This window comes from Nelumbo nucifera, chromosome 7 (assembly GCF_055504915.1).
Source record: "Nelumbo nucifera cultivar China Antique chromosome 7, China Antique-T2T, whole genome shotgun sequence".
In the NCBI taxonomy this organism is placed as follows: Eukaryota; Viridiplantae; Streptophyta; class Magnoliopsida; order Proteales; family Nelumbonaceae; genus Nelumbo; species Nelumbo nucifera.
In genome coordinates this window covers 24,303,434-24,327,377 of record NC_142655.1, presented here as the reverse complement: position 1 = coordinate 24,327,377, position 23,944 = coordinate 24,303,434, and the positions used below count along the sequence as shown (strand labels likewise).

Genomic DNA, 23,944 nt, shown 5'->3' with positions numbered 1-23,944 from the left:
TTTTTCCTATTCCTCTTCGTGTCTTTGGTTGCACTTGTTATGTACATATCCCAAATGTCCAGAGACATAAATTTGAACCAAAATCCCAATGTCCAGAGACATATGGGATTGATTATCTGGAGACCTTTGCCCCTGTTGCCAAGATGACTTCTGTGATAGCTCTACTATCTCTGACTACACACTCAGACTAGTCACTTTATCAGTTGGATGTAAAGAATGCATTTCTGAATGGAGAGTTACATGAGGAGGTCTATATGTCTCTTCCTCTAGGGATGTATGAAACAGATATGAAAGGAAAGGTCTGTAGGCTGAAGAAATCTCATTATGGACTTAAACAGTCCCCTAGAGCATGGTTTGGAAGGTTTAGGGCTGCCCTTGTTAGCTTTGGCTATGTATAGACACAGTCTGATCATACCCTCTTTGTGAAGAGGAGAGGATCCTTGGTCATTTACCTGATTGTGTATGTTGATGATATTGTTGTGACTGGTAACGATATATCAGGGATTAATAATTTCAAATCTTTCCTTCATACAGAGTTTGAGATCAAAGATCTGCGGGAATTGAGATACTTTCTTGGCATAGAAGTTGCTAGATCCAAGGATGGGATCCTTATCTCTCAGAGAAAGTATGTTCTTGATTTGCTCTCTGAAATAGGGAAGATGGGTGCTAGACCAGTTGCTACTCCTATCGATATGAGCCATAAACTCTCTGCTTCAGATGGAATATTGTTAAAACATAAGGGAGTCTTCCAGAGACTACTTGGAAACTTCTCTATCTATGCATGACTCGGTCAGACATTGCATATGCTGTCAATTGCATCAGTCAGTTCATGCATGCTCACAGGGATACTCACATGGCAGTAGCAGAGCGGATTCTGTGTTATTTGAAGGGTTCCCCTGGAAAGGGAGTGCTATTTGCTAAGCATGGCCATATGAAACTTGAAGCCTATACAGATGCTGATTGGGCCAAAAACATTGATGACAGAAGATCTACCTCTGGGTACTGTAGCTTGGTGGCAGGTAATATTGTCTCTTGGAGAAGCAAGAAACAATCAGTTGTTGCTTGATCTTCAGCCGAAGCAGAATACAGAGTCATGGCTCATGGAGTTTCTGAACTACTGTGGCTTAAATCCTTGATGGAGGAACTGGGTATTGAGCATGATAAGCCAATGATGTTATACTGTGATAATCAGGCCGCCATCAACATTGCTCACAACCCAGTGCAACATGACAGAACTAAGCCTATTGAAGTTGACAGACACTTCATTCGAGAAATAGTGGCTTCTGGAGAACTGCGTCCACCTTTCATCACCTTTGAAGGCCAGTTAGCTAATTTCCTCACCAAGGGCATTCCCAAGGCTAAACTTCAGCATGATACTGGCAAGCTTGGCATGATTGACATCTATGCTCAACTTGAGGGGGAGAGTAGAGAAGATGGGCCGAATGGCCCATAGGCTGTTTATCTTTTTTATCTTTTATGTTCTTTGCTGTAATGGGCCTTAATCTGGGCTTTATTCTTTCTTATGTTATATTTTTTTTTATTTTCTGCCCAACTAGGGGCCTCTCTGTAAATTACTAAAATTTAACTTAATGAAATAGAATTAAGGGAGTAAGAGAGGAGATTATGTTTGAAATTCTCTCTCTCTCTGAAACCTAGTTGTCGCCACCTTCTTCTTCTTCTTCTTTCCTCTTGAAATCTGATTTCTGCTACTTTCTTTTGAATTTTTGCAACTTTCTAAACAATCATTTCTTTTCAAAAGGTTGTTTTTCTTCTTTTGACAATTGACTAAATCCTCCCCTGCCATTAGCATTCGTTAGTGTTCCATCATAATCCATTCATATGTGACACCACATGACGTATAGATTTTTTTTAAAACCCAATATTACCCTTTTGTGGCCAATTTTGCCCTCCATTATTCTTCAAATTTTCAAAGTCTCAACTTTGTGCTTTGTTGCAAACAAACAAAAAGGTCTCATCCCAAGAATCATATCGATGCAGACAAACACAGATAACAATGAATTCTTTTAAAATGATATTCTCAGAAGAAGATCTAGTAATACCCTATGGCAAGTAGCTAATTCTAATGCTCTAAAGGAGGACCCCCCCTCCCCCGATGCCCAAGAAGGAATTTTTTGGATATTTATACCAGCACATGACTCTAACCTGAAGCAAACTGTCATTCATAGTAATCTAACTTGAAGTGAACAGAAATTTCTATAATCTTCGAAGACACCTGCTTGCATGGTAAGTGCACAAACCCAAAGAAAACTCTTTTAGGACACCTCTGAAGGCAATAACAATTTGTTTGAAGAACAAGTCAAACCCTAGAATTACATGTATGTTTCTCAAATTTCGTGAAGATTCAGTATTTGATTCTTTAATGGAAAAGATATATCATCACAATTAAGAAAAACAAAAGGGAAGACAAGCAATGTCAAGGGAAAAAGAAACAAAAGAACACGGAGGAAATCAGGAAACACAGCAAACAGAAAAGAGACAAATGAGGAATTTCAAGAGAAGCCATGCAATTTAACAGCCATGCTTTGATGTTTGTAGTTTTATCTTTGTATTGCTATTTTTTCTTTCTGTTTCCAGTACAAGTGAGGGGAAGAAATGGTGAGAGCTGAAGGAATCACGAATGCAGTTAATGTCAGAATAGTAGTACAAGCTATTTGGGACCCAATCATAGAGAAAGTGAACAGAAAAATGGCTTTGTGGAAAACTAAATATTTATCCAAAGGGGGCAAAGTAACTCTAATCAGAAGTGTATTATCGTCCCTGCCTGTTTTCTACTTGTCTCTATTTCCAATTCCGGCCAGGTGGGCAGCTGTGTTAGAAAAGAATATGAGGGATTTTCTCTGGAGGGGTTGGAAGGAAGAGCCAAAATGTCATCTAGTCAACTGGGGAAGGATCTGCAGTTCCAATAAGAATGGGGATTTAGGGATCAGGCCTGTGAAAAATATCAGCACACCCATGCGGGGGAAGTGGTTATAGAGATTTAATGAACAATCAAATAGTCTATGGAGAAGATTAATAGTGGCCAAATATGGGTCGAGGAGAAGAGAGTGGGATACGGAAGAAGTCAGAACATCCTATGGGTTCTCTATATGGAAGGCAATTCAAAAAGTCCAACATCAGTTTATGAAAGGAATCAAATATGAAGTTGGAAATGGCCTCAGGGTGCTGTTTTGGGAGGATTTCTGGTGTGGTGAGGGTCCCTTAATGAATATGTTTCCTGATCTATTTCAGATCTCAGTAAACAAGGATGCACTTGTGGCTGATTGCTTGGAAAGACAATGGTCAATGTATCTGGAACCCTCAATTCAGGAGGAATCTAAATGATTGGGAGTAGGTTTCTTTGGTAAGGTTATTTCAAGTATTGGAAGAAGCAAAGATAAAGGGAGTAGGAGAGGACAAGAGGAAATGGCTCTTTGAGAAATCTGGCACCTTCTCTGTGAAATCCTTCTCCCATAGCTTGTCTAGGGAGGAGCCTTGTGACTCCCCAAGTGACAAAATCTGGAGCAGATCTGTTCCCTCTAAATTGGCTTTCTTTGTTTGGTCAACACTCAGCAGTGTTGAACAAGATTTTAACAAAAGATATTTTAGTTAGAAGAGGTTTAGAGGTGGAGGATTTGGGCTGCATCTTATGTGGGGCAAATGTGGAATCTTCTAGTTATTTGCTGATTCACTGTGACTTTACCCATTGGATTTGGATGAAGGTGCTGAATTTGTTTGGGGTTAAGATGTGCTTCTCTGGTGATGTGAAGGGATTTATAGCAGCTTGGACACTTGAAGGTTTACCCAGGGCTGGAAAGGTAGCTTGGAGTATCCTTCCTGCTGCAGCTTTTTGGGCAGTATGGGGTGAATGAAATAACAGGTTATTTGAAGGAAGACAAACTCCGAAAGAAGAAGTTTTTAACAGAATTTTGGGGATGATACACTCCTGGTTGGCAGTTAATCACCTATTCAAAAATAGGCATATGTCCTTTTTTGATTCAGACTTCCTATTTGTAAGGAATCTAGTCTTTTTTGTTTTTGGAAGACTGGAAATTTGTGGATATCGGCTTTCCTGCTGTACAGTTTCTCATTGTACAGAGGCTCATTTGTATTTTGGCTTTTGATATTAATGAATTACTTCTCTCTCCATCTCCATGCTTTGTTGCAGCAAAACTGAATTGGATGAAGAACTCAAGGAGACGATGGACATTGAGAGAGATGTGAGAAATGAATTCTCGATTTTTCCATTCAGCTTGTACTACTATTCTTTTTCTTTTTTTTTTTGAGAATAAGGTAAAGTAGTCTTCTTTTCATCTTTCCATTAATGGAGCTAACAGTAGGAGGATTTAGTCAATTCTCAGAAAACTTGGGGTACTTTGAGTCAACTTCTAAACAGTAGGGCACAAGGTTGTGATTCAATACCAAAAAAAAAAAGTTAAATGTGCAATTATATTTATCCTAATGATTCCTTGAAGGTTTAATAATTAATTCCATGTTTCTAGAAATTTTACCTAAATTTTTTAGATTTTCCAAATATCTTAGCGAAACTGGCGAAATTTTGTCATCTCTTCATGGTGAAATGTCCACTGATATCAAAATTGTGAACCATGGTGGTGATAAATATTGTCGAGTGTAATTATTTCGGTGGATAATAATTGGCATAGGCCCTTTAAAAACCCTGAGCTTAAGCTCCCAAGCTTCATGTTTCAAAGGAAAGTGAAAGAAAAAGTAACAAATCAAATCTGTACAAAAAAAAAAAACAGCAAGTAAACTAAAATCTATTTTAGGACCAAAGCAAGCAGGACTCAAGATCCTCTTGTTTGTGGAGTGCAAACAAAGAAGACATCATGTTTTCGAAAGACTACCCAAATTAAGGGGGTGTTCTATCTTCTATGATTTACAGGAAAAAATAAAAACAAATACAATTGTTGTTTCATAAAAACAATTGTTTTTTTTAGATGTTGCTTTTGTTTTTGTTTTAAGAAAACAAAATCTTGTATATTACCGAACAGCCATTAAGTTGTACACAGATAAACAACTTATAACTACAATAGTGATCGGAGAAAAACCTTATACATTTCCAAATTCTTCATCCACTTCACTGTTCAAATTATAGCAATTATAACTAAATACATGCACATAGGGGGGAAAATAAGCCGAATACCGAATTGGGAATTGGAATTCTGCATTTCCTGAAGAATTTGAGTGCTTTTCATTTGCTTTAAAAGAACGGAGACCCCGTCCCATCACGCATGTGATCTTAAAGTTATGAAACAGTACAATGTCGATTTAACTACACAATGAGTTCTTCATCCAATCAATAAGAAAATCCAAATTTGGCAACGGTAGAAGAAGAGTTCCTGAACTCGAATTACGGAAAACGAAGCTCATACAGAATAAGATGAACCCAATTTCCTTATTGTTTCAAAACCGGTAATGGAAGTTAAGAAATACCTCGGAGAGAGCTTCTAAAAGCTAGAGTTCCTGAAGTTCTGCTTGAACGGGTACGAACACGATGAAACGGAGGTGTTCTTCGAATGAGGAATGGAATTGAATTGGTTAGCTCTGCAGAGTTAATGCTGTTAAAGGACAAAACTCTTGAGAGGGTCTCCATATTTTACTTTTCGACCTCTGCGTGAGGTTGAAAGTCTCATGGTATGAATAGTGTTCGAAGTTCGAACTACAAAAGCTCACCGTGGGAGGAGCGCGGACCGGAGGTGGGGGAAGCATTATCTAACCAAAGACAAAAAAAAAAAAAAAAAAATATCTACTTCGATTTGGCCAGGTTAAAAATTAAAATTACAAAAGAGGAACTCCCTAAAGTACCCTAATAATAAGTTTTAACTTTTAAGAAATGGACAACTCACCTTTGGAAATTGACATCGTAGGTGTTAGTCATATGGAATTGTATTTTTTGTTTGTAATTGGTGTTGCCATATACGCATTTTTTAATAAAATAGTATTGGTTTTGTTTGATAATAATGCTACTAGTAATATTTTTAACATTTATCTATATTATCCAAAGTTTAGGAAGATGCCACACTATTGCACTACTAGCAGTAATGCATCATTTTCTCAGAAAATATTGAATTTAGCATTGCTCCAAATCATACTTTCCCAATTTCTAAAGCATGGTATAGAGCAACGTTTTTTTTTTTTTGGAAAAACGGTACCAAACAAGAGGGTGTTGTTTGAAGCACCACTTTCTCTGATGTGGCACCTACATGGCGCCGTTTTCTCATAAAAGAGCATCGATGCCAAACATCACTATCATTGTTAAGTTTTAGGCATTGGATAATTAGTAGGTTTCACGGAAAAGAAATAAATTTAGGTTTGTTTTCTGATCTAATATTAGAGGGTTTTGCAGATAAGAATTGATGTAGCGCGATCCGGTCACTCCTAACTGGCACTCACGTGGCTCCTGGAAGATACCACTATACTCGAGAGATTAGAAGTTTCTCTTCTGCCCTGAGGGCTTTTATAGGGGCATTCACGTCAGGTCGGGCATAACCCACTGGGCTCCTGCCACAGCCATTACCTGCCAGGGCTGCGCAGGTGGCCGTTGTGGCGTATGCCTCGCCCGGGTGAGTGACACGTCTCCAAAATGGCAGGCACGCCTCCACCTGCTGAGAGACGTAGACGTGGACTGTCGAAAGGACAGGGACTACGCCGTCAGTAAGGGACGTGGCGCAGTCTGATTGGTACGGCCTGTCAGATAGGAGCTTCCGGAGGAGTGCTCACGCGGCTCATTCGCGAGCTACTTTGTAGCGAGCTCGGAATACTTCAGGATTACCCTTAATAGAATTGGTCCTTGGGATGACTTGTCTGCTTGGGAGCTCGGGCGAGCTAATTCCCCCAGCTCGCTAGCTAAAGCTGCCTCGGAGTGTCCCTTCAAAGGTAGCTAGGGGAACCCGGAGCTCGCGTTGTGGCGAGCTGCTCCTTTTGTGAGCTACAATGTAGCGAGCTATTTTATGGGCCCATCACTTGGTCGCACTAGGCTACAATGCTGAGCTGTCGCTCGTGTTGAGTCAGTGTCTACGTGTCACCGTTTCATAAGTCAGGTCAAATCGTCCTCCATCAAGAATGATTCTCAAACAACTAATTTATCTAAGGAAGTAATGTAATACTCTCCTTGGATTTGGATAAATTACTTATTAATATATGTGCCAAAAATGGTTAATACGTGATGGAATAATATTGTTCTTCAATAGTCACTTTTTTGGATAAATTGGTTATTTTACCACTAAGTGCTCTTATTCGTAAAAAAGTATTTATCAAGAAATATTTGACCAGATAAGTGCATTTATCCAGGTAAATCAATTATCGAGACACAAGGAGCCTTAAATGATAAATTGCCATATTTGCCCTTACGTAAAAGATGATTATATGATCAATGAAGGGAAGAAAAGATGAAAGGGAAGAATAGAAATAAAAGGAGGAAAAAGGAATAAAAAAAGGGATAGAAGATGTTCAAGGGCAATGCTGAAGCAGAGCTCGAGCACTCAACACTGCAGCGGCACTTGATCATCTTATAGAACTTTGGTTTTTAAGTTACTCTAATCTGGACCATTTTTAGTTACTGTTTTAAGTTTTAACTGTCACTGGTTTAGATATACCAAATTACCAATTGTTTGGAGAATCGATGCCATCGTATTTACAGGATACTTGGTTCTTTATTACTCTTCCCTTTGTTGAAAGGATGAAAAGCCAGCAATTCAAAGGAAGAATGAGAAATGTTGTTAACATAGTCATCTATCTCTAAGGAGCTCAGAACTGTTTGAGAAATGTTACTAATGGAGGATGAGTACAAATGGGTATTTCAGACTTCAGAAAAATTGGATACTCTAAAGAATCTGATTCCTCCAAGATGCCAAGAGATGAAAGTTAATGCTTGTTCAAAGACATGACATCATTTTCCTAAAAGCCCAAGTGCAAATTTTTCAGAGATTGTATGGAATGGATGAAAAGAAAGGCTGTGTTTGGAAAAGAGTATAAAACGGTCCAATATAAATTACAAAGTTGGGTTAGTTTTGCATTGACAAATTTACCTTCTTATCTAACATACTTTAGCTGCACTCGATGCAAACACGAATTCTGAATAAAACATGCCTTTTTTTATCAAAAGCCCACTTGAATGTAAATTTACTTCTTTTTTATTGATGTACTTTTACGTTTAATTATCAATGTAAATATGCATTGGAAAATGTGTTTTTTGTCATTTGCCAATGCATAAATGTAATGTTGCCAGACAAAGTCAAAGTGAACCAAAGTGCAAATTTACCCTGAACCGGGATTTACACTCCATTTGCATCGTTTCAAACGCAGCCAAAATTGTGAGATGAAAGGGAAGCTCTTTCTTTTCTTACAAACCAAACTAAACAATGTACCAACAGTGCATCTCGAGTCTTCACTCTTCATTTCAGAATTCCTCATACCCACCAAAAAATATATTTTATTATTTATTTAAGGCGCCCGTATATATCAATATAAGGACATTTTAACTTTTAACTAGTATATTTTGTTTGCAATGTGCCAACCAGTTGGTTGGTAAGGTCTCCTAGCAGAGATTTGGGATCAAATCCCATTTGCACCTGGGTTGGGAGTTATGGGTTTGGGTGATGGGTTACCCCGTTGTGTAGCCCTTTAGAAGATATCATAAAAAAAGAGAGTGACACAATTTTTTTCCCTCATTTTGTCTCTTTAATTTGAAATACAAGTTTATTCATCAGTCATCAGTTTTTTTCCAATATTTCATATTATGACAATATAATTTTATATCACTTGGTTTCTAAAATCTCATTATTAGTGGTGGGGAATGGCGATGGTGGGAATACATCAGACATCAATTATTAGAGACACTAAATGTCTAGGTACAAGTGCTGTTGAAAACTAGTGAATGACCACATATTAAGTATGGGGAATCAATAATGTTAAATTTATATTATGGAATCAATACTGTTAAATTTATATCAATTAATATTTTAAATAATTATTAAAACTTCATGAAATATTTATTTCAAAAAATAGTTTTTCAATAATTATTAGAATATGGATAGTTTGCTTTTGTTATGATACGCAAATGGTTAATGATTAACTGATATTGATAGAATGTAGGCAGAAGTGGTTGTGGATAACCACTTTTGTATTTTCTGCATTTTTTAGGAATGGATTGAAAATTGTGGTAATGGGTGGGTTGTGGGCTTTAACAGCAACTTCTCAGAAAATGTCACATGTCTAGCTTTCCAAAAAAATGAAAAGGCCATGTGTCTGAATGGTGAGGAGCAATAACCTGGTAGTGGGTTGTTGGCTTTAGTAGAGATTTTTCAAAAATTGCCACGTGTCTAGCTTTCTAGAAAATGATAAGGCCACTTGTCTTAATGGTGGTAGTGGGTTGTGGGCTTTAATAGCAACTTCTCAAAAAATGCCATGTGTCTGAATGGTGGGTGATGGAGTGCATCACTTCAATTTCTCTTTAGATTCTCTTAAATGGATCTCCTACTCGTACCATTAGGGCTAGTAGGGGTATTTGGCAGGGTGATCCCCTCTCCCCGTATATTTTTGTCCTTTGTGCTAAATCCCTTGCAAGTAATTTTCATAATGAGGTTGTGGGTGGCAAGAGTGATATTGGTTGTAAAGCCTCTAAGGGAGGTTCGAAAATTCCAATTCTTCAGTTTGCGGATGATTGTAACATTTTTGCTAAAGCCTCTATTAATGCTCGTATTAAAATCAGTGAAATCTTGGACAAGTTTGCAAAAGCATCTAGTCAATTTCCCAATCATTTTAAATCGACCATTTCCTTTTCCAAAACATCCCCAATAGGCATTAGAAAATTATGGCCAGAATTCTTAAAATCCCAATTGGGAATAGGAATACAACCTATCTTGGTGCTCCCATTATTGAGGGTAGAGTGAGAAAGGATGCTTTCAAACTCTTGAAAGAAAAAATGAATAATAAACTAGCAGGTTGGAAAAATATTCTCTCTCTAGATGGGAGATTAACTTTAATTAATTCTTCTGCCTCAATGATTCCTCAATTTTTTATGCAAGCTTTTAAAATTCCAAGTAGTGTGGTCGCTGATTTAGAAAAAGACCAAAGGAACTTTATTTGATCGAATGAAAAGAGTCAAAACCTCATTCATCTTGTCAGGTAGAGTAGGGTTTGCTCTCCCAAAAAATGGGGTGGAAAATTTTAAATTGCCATGACAATCTTTGGGTCGAGGTTATGACTAATAAATACCTTAATAACAACAATTTATGGGATACAAAAAAAGAATAGCTCTTCTTGAGCTTGGAAAGACATTTTAACTTCAAGAGAGCTTATTAAAAGGGGTTCTATGTGGAGCATCGACAATGGAAAAAAATGTAAATTTCTAGTTGGATTCATGGGCTGGTAATGGACCTTGAAAGGAGAGTGTGGAAAGAGGATCTTATTAAGCCTATTGCCACTTACCAGGCTTGGTAGTGTATCCAGCCTATATTAATTCCTCATGGGGACTATGAAGATGAAAGTTTGGAAATTCACCCTGGATGGTAACTTATCGGTTAAAACAGCTTATGAAGAGGAGTGTCGGTTTAATAGTGGTGAGTGTTTTACTGCCAACTATCAAATTAATTTTTGGAAGCTCATGCTCCCCCCAAAAATTTAAAATTTTCTCTATCTCTTATTAAATAATAGACTTCTCACAAAAAAAAATAATCTTATAGCCAGGTGTGAGCTCCGAAAAGCTCATGGTTGACTCAAAGATTTGGAGTCACCACCCATTTTTTAGAGGAAATGGGTCCTCATTTTCAAGTATGGAAATCTCGAGTTAGGCCTTTGATAGTGATTCCGTTTTCCATGGGAAAGGCACACAACCAAGAGATTTAGGGTTCTAAGGATTGGGAGATGGAAGGTATTAGGCACCCTTCTCTTCAAGTTACTGTAGTAGCTCAAAACTGGAGTTATTTAGGCTTAAATTCCAACAAGACACGAACTAACACGATTGCTCAAAGCTCCTGAAATCTAGTGAAAATGTTTCAAACTTCGCCCATAATTGATTTGAGGTGATGTTATCGGGTCTTAGGTACTAGTTTCCCTAAGATCCTCGCCTTTCTACCTCTTTTTCTCAATTGGAGGAAGTTAGGAATGCAAGTTTCCCAAGATTTCAGGGCTTTAAGCAACTTGAAACTACACTAAAAGCAAAGATATGGTGGAATGAGAGGCTTACCTCAAATGTACGACCTTGACACAAACTTTCCAGCAACTGAAAGAACTTCCAATGAAACTTGAGCAAGGCAGGAGCTAAGCTGGGCATTTCTGGTGTTGAAATTGGAAAACAGGGGATGAGGCTTGAGCTTGGCTTCAAGGATTTTGTGGTTTCAAAAAAATTGGGTGTGTTACAGGAGTTGGAAAACTCCCATCTTCTCTTTCTTTCTTTCTCTAGGAACTTCTCTTAAATTTCCTCTCTTCCAGTCCCCCCCTTTGATCTTGGATTAGATCAGTATTTATAGAAAAAGGGAGGGGGTCAGGTTTGAATTCTTTCAGCTACAGTGTCTGGGATTTAACAGAGGTTTTACACACAAATAGGCAAAGATTCTTCAAAGAAAATGATGCCTAGTCAAGCTTTCCTGTTTGTTGAAACTCTTTCTTCGATTTGGGGGTGGTTTTCATGGGTTTTGTGCATCCAATGGGAGCTTGGGGCGTACCAGATGTTGCAGCCACGTATTTGGGGCTGATAGTGGTAGAAAATATAAATTTGATGAACTTTTTAAAGCTATTTTGTCTTTTCTTGGTCTTTGTTTGATTGGTCAAAGTGTTCTAATGGGTCAAGAATGGGTTTGACATCAGCCATCACCCTTTGAAGGCTTCAGGTTGGGCCAGATGATGTGGCAATTTAATATGGTACGTCGAAATGGTATCTTTCTAGATTAATGGTCAAATGAATGAGTTTGGTCATGAAATTTGGCGTCCTGGGGTTTTTTGGGTCTCTAAACATAGTGGTGAGGTCTGATCAGACAAATGGGTCGGGATGATTGAGATCTATGGTTGACAAGTTCGAATCAACAATAATTGCTGAAACAAAATCTTTATTTGATAAAGGGTCAAACGGGGAATTTTGGGATGAAATTTGGTGGATTGGCACTTTTGACCATCATGAATCTAATGGAAGTGATGGATCTTTGATCAGAGGTGTAAATTGATTGATTTAGTTCAGATCATGGTCTTAGCTTATGGTTTTTCAATCAACGAGAGGGTTCGAAAAGGAATCTTACTTTTTCAACCGTCAAACGGACGTGTTTGGTCGTGAGACTTAACTTGCTAGGGTTTTTTGGGTCTCCGAACACAGTGGTAAGGTCTGATTTGTCAAGTGAAGTTGGGATGATGGATGGTAGGCTCTAATTACTAAGATTTGTTAAAATAGGGTCTAGGCTTGATGAGGGGTTAAACGAAGGAATTTTGAGCTACAATTTGGTAGGTAGGCATGGATTAGGGTGAGGAGTCAAGTGGATGGTTCTAGTCTAAGAAATATATAGTCAATCTTGGTAATTATTTAGGGCCATCCGAATGGGATCTTAATGTTTTTGTGGTTGGTTGTTGAAGACTCATGGTGGGATTCACTAGTTGATTATCTCCTAGTGATCTTGGGTGATGGATATATTGGATTTGATTTTGGAGGAGTTGGAATTTGAATATCGCATAGATCGGGACTGTTAGAAAGGAAGTTGGCGTGATGAACGGTGGATCTTTAGAGTTTAGTCATGAGAATTGATGTGTAACTAAGTTATAGTTTTTTAAGTCTGGGGATGATGCTTGATTAAAGTTCTTGTTTGTCATGTGGATTGTGTCAAAGGAGGATTTTTTTCATATTTGGAAAGTCTCAAGTTGATCTGGTTGTGTTTCAAGTTTTTGGAGTGCAAAAGGGAAGTGCAAAGAAGTAGTGTGAAGGGGACCGAGCAAAAATTGGGTGCTAACACCAGGGGTCTAAGGATTGATCCAGCTTGTGTCTTTTGTGGGGAGGTAGATGACTTTGATCACTAGTTTATTAGATGTGAAAAATCTAAACAAATTTGGAGGAGATGTGATGAGGAATTTCCAATTCCCGAGAACTCTTTCTCGTTGATCAAGCAGTAGTGGTCTTTACCTAACAAGCCAAATGGTTATTCCAGGGAGAATTTCCTGAGAGAAAAATTTACTTATGTTTCTTGGTTCATTTGGAAGAATATAAATAAAAATATTTTAATGGAGCTTTTAGTAATGTAGAGAATATCATTGGCAAAGTTTAAATCTTGTTAAGTGCTATAAGCCCAAAACCGATTGCATCAAAATCAACTTTGATGCTTCTTGTTCAATTAATGGCAATTGTGCCATTGGGTGTGTTGCTAGGAACCATCAAGGTTATGTCCTCGAGACCAAAGTGATTGGGATTGGTATCACGACGATCAACCTTGCGGAAGCATGGGCTGAATGGGAAGCTATCAACATCGTGATTAACTTTAGGGACCAGCAAATCACCATCGAATGAGACTCTAAACTAGTTATAGATTGTCTCAATGGTCGAGCACCCCTGTGGAGATTGGCTAGTATCATTAGGGAATGTTGAAACCTTGTTGAATTTTTTAACCTTAATATCATATTCAAGCATATGCATCGAGAAGCGAATCAGTTGGCTGATTGGTTAGCTCATAAAGCTCTTAATAATCGAGAGGGTAGTAATGAGTTTAGTACATGTGATTTTAATTTTATTTGTGAAGCGGATGTAAGGGGAAGAGCTACCCAGGCTTGTGTAGTCCACCTTTTTCCATAAAAAAAAAAGAACACCTTGAGTTGAAGAGAATGTTGTTGACACAATTAGCATTTTACACTGCTTCAGGCCAAACCCGGCCCATTAAAATTTTGCCAAAAGTCTAACCTGGCCCACCCACCCCTATCTGAACCTTCTTATCACTTCCCTTTATTTGTCTTAAATTTACCCCAACTTTTTGACACCTCTAGAGAGAGTTGGGATCTCCTACAATCCGTTTGGTTGCCACGACAAGGATGAGAAAGAAAGATTATTCTCTTTAGGTTCTTCCTTTTTTGTGTTTGATTTGGGAGAAACAGTGAGACGCGATGATAAATGAATTCACAAAAATAGGGATGCAGGGTCTCACCAAGTAAGTGTGACCCCACTGAGAAACGAAAACAGTGAGAACCAAGTGGGAAAATTTTATCGAAGGTGATAATTCCTCACCTTCTCAACCGAGTTTCAGACACCCCAATGATCACAACTCCACCGTCTCCATCATCATTTTCGACAAAGGTAGGTCATCTAAACACTTTTTTCTTCTCCTTTCTCTTCTCTTTATGCCACTTTTTTTTGTATTTTTTTCTCATTTTGGACTCATTTTCGTTCTTCCCCATCCAAGTTTCACACCTTCAATGGTCATAGCTCCGACCATCACCTTCTTCATCACTGACGAAGGTTATACCATTTTATGCCACCATTTTTTCCATCTGATGAATTTAGTGATGTAGATCTAACATATTTGTGTTTTTTAGATCTGACTCTTAGATCTCGTCATAGTAGAGGCAGATAAGAGAAAAATAGAAGGCATGGCCATCGGAGGCGATGCTAATCGTCCTGTATTTTAATGCCTTAAGGTCACCATTTTAGGGGTATTTTAGACCTTAGACTAACTAATCTATACCTTTTTTTCGGTTAAATTCAATGTTGTGACCTTTGAGAGTCCCTGTGCAAATTCTTGGTAAAACTGGGAAATCTATAGAGTTTTTTGCAAATTTTGGGAAGCTGGTGAGAATTCCAACTGAGAGAGGGGGTGTTTATGTGAAAAACTAGCACAGGAGAGCGCCTCCTATCGGCTAAACCCAGAAAAGCACCCCTCCTACTATATTAGCATACTCCCCTCTCCTTAGCAAACTCGAAGGCACCTCCCCACTCATTCTTTTCACCTCTAACAAACCCTAGCCGCCACCTAATTCTTAATCCCCACCATTAAGCCTTTTGCCAGTAGATCTTAGCCCTTTATTTCACTCTCTATCTTAGCCTTTCAACCATAGGCGCCCAAATCTTCACCATTAAGTCCTAGGAGCTTAAATCCCAGCTCTCCATACTTATAGGCACCCTCTCCTTTTCACTCTAGCCATAGGATCCCTCTAGTTTAATCCAAACCCTCCATTCCTAAACCGTAGGGGCGCCCATTTTCTACATAAACCCACTAGTCGCCCCTCTCTTTCTCTCTAATTCGAGTTTTGTCCACCCTTCTCTATAAAAAGGACCCCAAGGACCCTGGAGAAGGGGTTGGTTAGCCCAATTCACAAGGCCAAGGCTTCTTGAGGGGTTCAAGGGTTACAAAAAAGAGGATGCCCAGTTCTTGTCAACAGGGGTTCCTGCAAGCAGTTCATCAAACCTGCAACTGCCGCCCCTGGAGCTACGACCACTAGATCTGTATTTCAGCATATTTTTATTTATTTTCTTGTAAATTCCAGTTTTATTTAATTTCTGAATTTTATTTCTTGTCTTTTTCAATTCTGAATATTTAATTTCAGCTTTTATAAATTCTATTTTCTTATTTTTTTGCAAATCCCAAATCTGTTCTTTTCTTATTTGTTCGGAACAAAATAATAATTTTTAACCTTGTTTCCCTGAGGATTCGACACCATCCTTACCACTAAACTACATTCTTTATTTAGTTTTGAGGATTGGAAAAATATAAATTATTAAACTGGTGTCCCGGGTGTTTGGCGATGCATCCCGGGTGCACCACGCTTTTGGCGCCGTTGCCAGGGAAGCAACGGACTTAAAATTTTTATTTCTTTGTTTCAGATTCATTTACATTTTTTTACTTCGTTAGTTTTTTATCTTTAGAAATAAAACTCTCATAATTCTTCTTTGTTTTCACAGGACATAGCAGCCGAAGGCGGGGTGCCGGAACACTGTCGAACTGCACACAAAAAAAAGAAAAATATTGGGTAGCGATTCAAGTGTGGTTGTCCCAACTTATTTCTGATTTTTCTTTTTATTTTCGAATTTATCTTGGTAGATTAGTGTTTTCGAATCTTTGGTTATTTATTTTTATTTCTTAATAGATTCGGCTATATTTTTTTAGGATTATTTTTTTCTTTTGTTTCATTTTTAGATCTAATTAGTTATTTAATTGATTTATTAATTGTTAATTAGGAAATTATTCAAAATATGACGGGGATATGCTCTGGGATATTGTGGGGGGAAATCTAGTGGGAGGCTGATTTGGTCTCGAATTTGGTGTTGCTTCATACCATAATTTCCTGATTAATTTCCAAAGCATGGTCTAGAGCAACATTTTTTCTGGAAAAACGGTACCAAACAAGAGGACATTATTTGAAGCACCGTTTTCGCTAATGTAGTAGCTACATGGCACCATTTTCTCAGAAAACGGCATCAATGCCAAACACCCACTAAGACTATTCAAAATAAGTGAGGCCTATGACAAAAATAATAAATTTAACAAGCATTGGTGCAAGATCGGCTTCGGTGCTCAAAATACCGTGCTCACACCATCTTCACAGCCTTTAATTTATAGCTTTGCATTGGGAATATCTCCATAGTTGTATGTTTTTTTCATGGAAAGACAATATTCCCAATGCAAGACTGTATAAGGTTGCACGAACAGTGTGAGTACAGATTTCCACCGTTGCCCATTCCAAAGCAAAAGAGTAAAAAAAAGAATAAAATAAAATAAAGGATTGTTCAATTATCGTATGACTGAAGGGAGAGGATAAATCCTCTCACAATTCTACTCATAAGACAATTATAATACACTGCCTTGATCCAAACACATCGTGGGGGCTTCACATGTGAATCTGTTACATGATTATGTTGGCCCGATATCTGGTTGGAACATAGGATTTAAGGTCATTTCACCTTTTGCTTTTTTGTCTTCTTGAGTGTGAAGCCATGAGATGAGACTCCTACCTGAAAAGATCAACATTTGAACATTGAAAAGATTCCACCTGAGAGGGGCTTACACCAAAACAACATGATCAGAGACCTTTCACTTTAACACTCACTTCACCTCTCTTTCTTTCTCTCTCTTTCTCTACTAGTCCTAAAATCCTATCAACCTAGTCTATTAAATTAACAACTTCTTAGGATGTAAGAGAAATATCAGACTAACAATCTGACCCATGGGATAAATAGAACCGGGGTCCGTGGGGATTTCCAAACAGTTAACATCACGAGGCAATCTATTCCCGGGTTGGTTTTAAAAATATTACTTTGGGTGAATGATGGTTCAGCCCAGCATCAAAATTCATAGGTCCAACATACAATTGGGGTAAGTGCCAGTTCAGAATTGATGTTAATTCACAGGCAGGCATTGGTGCATAAAGTGGAGATAATTGACATTTTGAATTGTTGTAGGTCTACGGTGGATTTGTCCATACTTTTTCGAATTATTTCTTATTAAGCGCTCTAAAACAGTGAAAGTTATATATGTGTTTGTTTGACAAGGTAAGACAATAGTCTAGGGTTATCATCTAAAACTCCCCTCCACTTTTCTGACTACAACTTACCCAGCTAGCTGATATTTTGATAGATCCAAGAGTATTTTTGCTATATAAAAATTAATTAATAAGATAGATCTAATTGGTTAAGATTAATTTTGTAATAAGAAAATAAAAATGACACATATGGACCACTTCTTTCTATATATGATCACTAACCTTGACTTGAAGGAAGGTAATATATATTGTAAAGATAAAAGTGTTTATCAGAAAACTCTATGAAGGTATCAAGACTCAAGAGGTAAGCTATCTTCAGAGAATTAATGTTAAGAAAAGTGAAAGGGAGTACGACGATAACCCTTTATTCTATCATAGAGAGAATATTTGTTTATTTATACTTTTCACCTCTCTCTTATTTTGCTGTGCAGTGCTGCATCTACCGCTATATAATGACTTTCACGGTTTTCTTAGTAAGCAAATAAACTAACTTCTGCAAGGTTCGACTGTATCAGCTGTCTCCGGTGCCGACGACAAGTAAGTGGCAGTGTTCTCCATTATTTGTATTTTTTAGAAATCTCTGATTTTTTATATGCTGGAGAATGAGAATTATATTGGTGGTGTTTGGTTTCATTCCAATTTTCTGATAATAAAATGATGTTAGATTGGAGTCATATCCGATTTGGAAGAAATGACAAAAAAAATTATTGGCAAAATAATATTTTGCCTTTTTTTTCAAAAAACAGCCAATCTTAGAAAATATCATTTTGAAAATTTTTTTCTCAAAGCTTTTTTCGGTACGGTGGCTGATGTGGCTCCTACGTGGTGCCATTTTCTCAAAAAATGGCAATGACAGTGCCATATATAAACATTTTCTCAAAAATGACAAAAAAGACAGAAAGTTCTTGTCAGCAATCTATGGATTGTCAGTTTTTTTTTTTTTTAATCTTCTGAAGGGCTTCACTCTCCTCTGACCAGCAAGAAACCTTACAAATCAGCTGGTTGGCACCTTGCAATTGTCAGTTATGTCTCTAGACATATGTTCTTTCCTATTGACAAGTGAGAACTGAGATTGGTCCTTGAACCTGTTTGCACTCTCATATTCACTCTAAATTTCCTGCAAAGAAATGAGAATATATATCATCATATGTCACAACTTTATATTAATTCAATTCTCAATATAGCTACTTTCTTAATACAAGGTCTGTTTGGTTGCATATAAAATGAAAGAGATCCAACAGTTTTCTAAAATTTGTATTACTTTATGCTGCTTGGTATGGGATTTCCATGCAAGCAAAAATATTCTGTACACTATAAGTTTCGGAATCCAGCCGCACATTAAAAATATCTTCCCATGAATTTAATACACACATATCTATATATTTATACACACAGAGAAAATATTTTTAATAATGTCTGATTGGATGCTATATGTGCGAAGCTTTTGCTTGCAAGATTCGAGCTTGCATTCCTATATATGCTTTGCTGGATTCCCAATAGGAAATGCTCCTTCGAGCATACAATTACAGACTCTGTTCTAAACAAGATTGTGACTACAATGCAGAAACTACAGCCTGAAATCACATTTTTGAACTTACGTGCATGTGTATTTATTTTTGCATTGGTGAGCCCAAATTTCCTACTCACTCTCTATCCGCCGTTGGAGCCACACATCTCTATGGCTCCAATTCACGGTAGGTAGGAAAAGTGAGTAGAAAATACCGGGTGTGCATCGGTCCATGTTAAAGATCGACGCTAAAAATGTTAAATAAGTATATAATATATGTAATATCTCAACTTTTTCAATGGTTCAAGCCAATGAGTAATACATGGGGACTGAAAGAGAGTATTAATTTGTAGAGACTGTTTACAATTATTCGATTTAATGATTATCTTATAAATTTATAAATAAATCCTTTTGAGATAGCTATAAGGAGGGTGTTTAATATGCTGAATTGTTTTTCTTATCGTGAATAATTCCAAAAACAAAAACATCAAGATTGAAAAGAAGTTGGTTATTACAATAAAAAACACAGCTAGAAAACATATTTATATAGTTGTATATGTGTTTTTTACTTGTTGAAACGAAAAAAATCGTTTTGAATTTCTGGTTTAAAGAACACTTTTTCACCATAAATCAAATACAATATCTATATAGCAAATTTGTATTTTTGTTTTAAAAACATGAATTATTTTATGAAACAAAGACAACTTGCTTTTGCTTTTCAAAACACATATGAAGTTCAAGAAAGTGCTTCTGTTTTATTGCTGATGTGGCAATTTAAAAAATAAATAAAAATGAAAGCATTCATGTTGTAGAAAACTGAACACCCCTTATAGCTTTTGTTGGGTAATTAGGGTAACAAATGTTGCAAGGAAATACCGGTGGAATCTATAGAGACTTCAATTAGGGTAACAATTAGGTCATGGTATGTTGCTACAGTTAGCAGGATCCTAATGGATTTAAGCATGGCCACCGGCGAAAAGGTTTTCTCATAATCGATGCCCTCTTTCTGAGTATACCCTTTCACCACCAGACGAGCTTTGTAGGTCTCAATCTTACCATCGAGGCCTTTCTTCCTCTTATAGATCCATTTGCAACCAATTGCTTTTACCCCAAGGGGTGGATCTACTAGAGTCTAGACTTCATTGGTCTCCATTGAGTCCATCTCAACTCTCATGGCATCTACCCACTTCAATGAATCTATGTCCAACATAGCTTCCGTATAAGTCACAGGATCCTCCTCACTTGTCATAGCTTCCACCTAGTAACTATCGTAGTCATAGCCGAGACGAACTAGAGGCCTGGAAACCCAAGTAGATCTTATAGGTTGGTCATTACCTAGAACTTGTGGAACACCTCCCACTATCCTTAAGCCCTCCCCATCAAGAACAATTTCCTGACAATGATTGTTCAGGATATAATCATCCTTCAAGAAATGAGCATTTCGGCTACAGAACACCTTCTATTCTCCTAGGTCATAGAATAGGTAACCCATAGAGCCTTTGGGGTAGTCTACAAATAGGCAACGACTGGCCTTGGGTTCCAATTTGTCTGGACTCATTCTTTTAACGCGACAACCCTAAATCATTAAGTGTTTCACACTTGGTTTCCAGGCCTATTCGGAATTGATTTGGTTGGAACCCGGTTCAACACGTAAATCGCAATCTCTAATGCGTAATCCCAAAAGGATGTGGGTAACTCTGAGTGCATGAGAAGTGACCGAACCATATCCAATAAGTTCTTATTCCTCATCTCTGAAACACCGTTAAGTTGTGGTGTAGTAGGAGGAGCTAACTCTAATACTATCCCATTGACCTTCAACTAGTCCCTTAATTCGTCAGAGAGATACTCGCCACCTCGATTAGATCGAAGGGTCTTAATTTCTCTCCCTAACTGTTTCTCGACCTCTTGTTTGAACTCCTTAAACTTTTCAAAGATTTCAAACTTATGTCTCATTAGGTACACGTAACCATACCGAGAGAAATCATCGGTGAATGTTATAAAATAAACATGCTGGTTACATGTCCTAATACTCAAGAGACCACATACATTAGTATGTATAAGGTCAAGCGTACCTTTACATCTTTCAGGCTTACCGTTAAACGACATTTCATCATCTTACCCTGAAGGCAAGGTTCATAGGTGGGAAGATCTTCTACAGTTAGAAAATCCAAAGGACCATATTTTACCAACCTTGTAATACGATCTATATTAATATGGCCAAGTCGGTAATGCCACAGGCACGTGGGATTAACTGTATCATGGAGTCTTTTCTTAGGGATATCATCCGACGTAGTTTCGGTTATGTTAGTTTCTAGAGAAGAATGGAGAACATAGAGACAATTCTCAAGTTCTCCATATGCGATGAATTTGTTATTTCTTTTAATAGTAATCGTATTACCAAAAACAATAGAATATCCATCCGCACACAATTTTGAAACAGAAATCAATTTTTTTCTCAAATTCTATACATAAAGACAATCTTTTAGTACAATTGATCATTCTCTGAAAAATAACTCTACGGTTCCTATAGTCGTAGCTGCAACATTTGCAAAAGTCCCCAAGTAAAGAGTTACTTCTCCGTCACCCAGTCTTCTGCTTGTCCTGAACCCCTGCAGTGAGTTACACGCATGAGTCAAAGCCCTAGAGTCAATACACCAGGAAGCTGAAATTACCAATAAATTGGTTTCTATGACAAAGTATTCAAAATTACCTTGTTTCTTGGATTTCAGGTACTGAGGATAGTTCCTCTTCCAATGGTCGATCTGCTTGTAGAAGTGACAAGCATTTGATGCACTGTCCTTCTTCTGCCTCTTAGACTTGATAGCCTTCTTCTGGGGCTTTCTCTTAGCCTTCCTCTTATTCTTGCCCGATCTGCCAGTTTCAACAAGCATGAATATGAGTTCATCCTTCTTTATCAGTTCTTCGGCCCTCTACAACATGGGTTGCGACTGCTACCGTCTTGGTTGGCCATCTGATTGGGTGAATTCCCTGCTCTGATACCACCTAACGTAGCGTGGAAGCAATAAACCGGGCTGGCTATGCAAGCACCGGACGAACACAAGCCTTCGTCGTAAAGCCTGTGATAACTAGGCGTATGCCTTGGAAGAGAGAGAAGTGAATAAAGAAATTCTGTGTGTTTTTCTATTAACTCAGAATAACAGTATTTATAATACATTTGGTAGATTTGTAAAATAACTAGGAAAGTTGAAATTGTAAAAGAACTAAAACAACTAAAACAACTAGGAACTGGACTTCTAGAAATCTTCGAAATCTGCCTTTGATATCCACCGTCCGATAGCCACCATCTTCCAATGTTTATCAATGCATGGAACTGTCACCATTATCCTATGGTTGTTGGATCACATAAGGTCTCTAGACGTGAGAGACGTGAGCTGTCGCCAGCTGGTGAGATGGTCCTCCATCATTCTTCCTAGATAAACACGGCTTCTTCAGGATCGACATCGCCATCACTTACGGGTTGTTGGGAGGTGCAATTGCTCTAGAGATGTGGTCGCTGGTTCGATTTCTTCTGTCAGATTGGACCATAGTTTGGCTGAAGGACAAGCACCCCATATCGGCGAAGCTATCCGCCTTTCTTCTCCGTGTCATTTACGCTTGCCGAAGGTATGATAATTTGTGGTCTAACAAAATGGCGCAGTACAACCTTATCGACTTTTGCCTCAAAGATCGCCCCTCTCGTTGGAAAAAATTCCTGAAACTCATCAAAATGAAGGACAAGTTTGACAAGTATTGGTACAGAAGGTATGTTGATGTCAGTCCTGAGCTTAAAGAGTTCATGTTTAATGACCTCAAGAGCAAGTGGCAGAGCATTTCTTCCGCATCTTACAGGCATTTTAGTACTTTGAGAGGTGAATTAGCGCTTGAAGAGGTGCATCAGCTGCCCAATTATGATAGGGAGTATGTTAAGGAGCTTGACAGGAGTATTGAGGTGGAGTTTGATGAAACCATTATTCGTTGGCACATTGCTACCGATGTTTGCTGGAAGTTGGATTCAGACGACAACGTAATTAAGAACCGGCCGGATATTGAAAAGATGATAACTATTTGTGAGAATGTATCCAATTATCTACTGTATATTTTGGTATCGCGTCCTTTCATATTAACTGCAGGAATTGGACAGGTCAGATATGGGGACACATGTGCTGAGGCCAGCAATTTTTTCCATGGAAATGAGGACTACGATAAAGAAACCATCATCAGCCTTGATAGTCTTACAGTTTGCAAGAGGTTGGTGGACGTGGAAACTGATGTTGCACCCATGGACGTGAAAGGGGATAGAAGCAAATCTGTGTTGTTCGACGGAGTCAAGCTTGCAAAGGCGTTGAGGAAATTGGACGATGAGCAGAGGTGGAAGACCATGAGTCTGGTGTGGATGGAGATGTTGTATTATGCGGCAAGCCATTGTAGAGGAAATTACCATGCCCAGAGACTTAGTACAGGTGGAGAGCTTCTCACTCTGGTCTGGCTTTTGATGGCCCATCTTGGTATAGGAGATCAGTACAAAGTAGAAGCTGGTCATGCTCGGGCTAAGTTATCGGTTGTCGCAGATTGGTAATTATAATTATGCTTTGCTTTTAGATATATAATTCCTTTAGGTTGCATTTGGAAACGATGCAAATAATATATAGAGTGTAAAAGGGTTCATATAAATTGCAAAGTTGGGTTAGTTTTGTATTAATAAATTTACCTTTTTACTAAACATACTTTTAGCTGTAATGGGTGCAAATACATATTCAGATAAAACAAATGCTTTTTTATGGAGAATGACGGTTCAGCCCAGGGTCCAAATTTGTAGGCCCAAAGTAATGTTGGGGTAGGTGCCAACTTAGAGTTGATGCCAATTCATGGGCGGGCGCCCATGGAGTGTGGGTTGTTGACATTTTGAATGTTTATAGCTTTGCAGTAGAAATCAGAAATCTGCATTGGGTCATTCCTTACTTTGCCATTTTTTATTTTTTATCG

At 38.0% G+C, this 23,944-nt stretch overlaps 2 protein-coding genes across 2 annotated transcripts in view; one reads left to right on the top strand and one right to left on the bottom strand.

Moving 5' to 3' along the window:
- The window catches only part of LOC104593495 (NF-kappa-B inhibitor-like protein), a 28,248-nt gene extending 22,533 nt beyond the window's left edge, over positions 1–5,715 (bottom strand). The window contains exon 1 of the mRNA XM_010253369.3: positions 5,452–5,715. Within this exon, the coding sequence (XP_010251671.1) occupies positions 5,452–5,611 (160 nt within the window). The 5' untranslated portion in view covers positions 5,612–5,715. The remainder of the gene's footprint in view (positions 1–5,451) is intronic.
- Positions 5,716–22,610: 16,895 nt separating this feature from the next.
- Positions 22,611–23,537, top strand: LOC104593691 (uncharacterized). The gene has a single exon (XM_010253656.1). It carries the CDS (start codon positions 22,611–22,613, stop codon positions 23,535–23,537), a length of 927 nt encoding a protein of 308 aa, XP_010251958.1.
- The last annotated feature ends 407 nt before the right edge of the window (positions 23,538–23,944 follow it).

Bases quoted from the DNA above. Each gene is read 5' to 3' on its own strand.
- LOC104593691 (XM_010253656.1), top strand. From the start codon at position 22,611: ATGGCGCAGTACAACCTTATCGACTTTTGCCTCAAAGATCGCCCCTCT.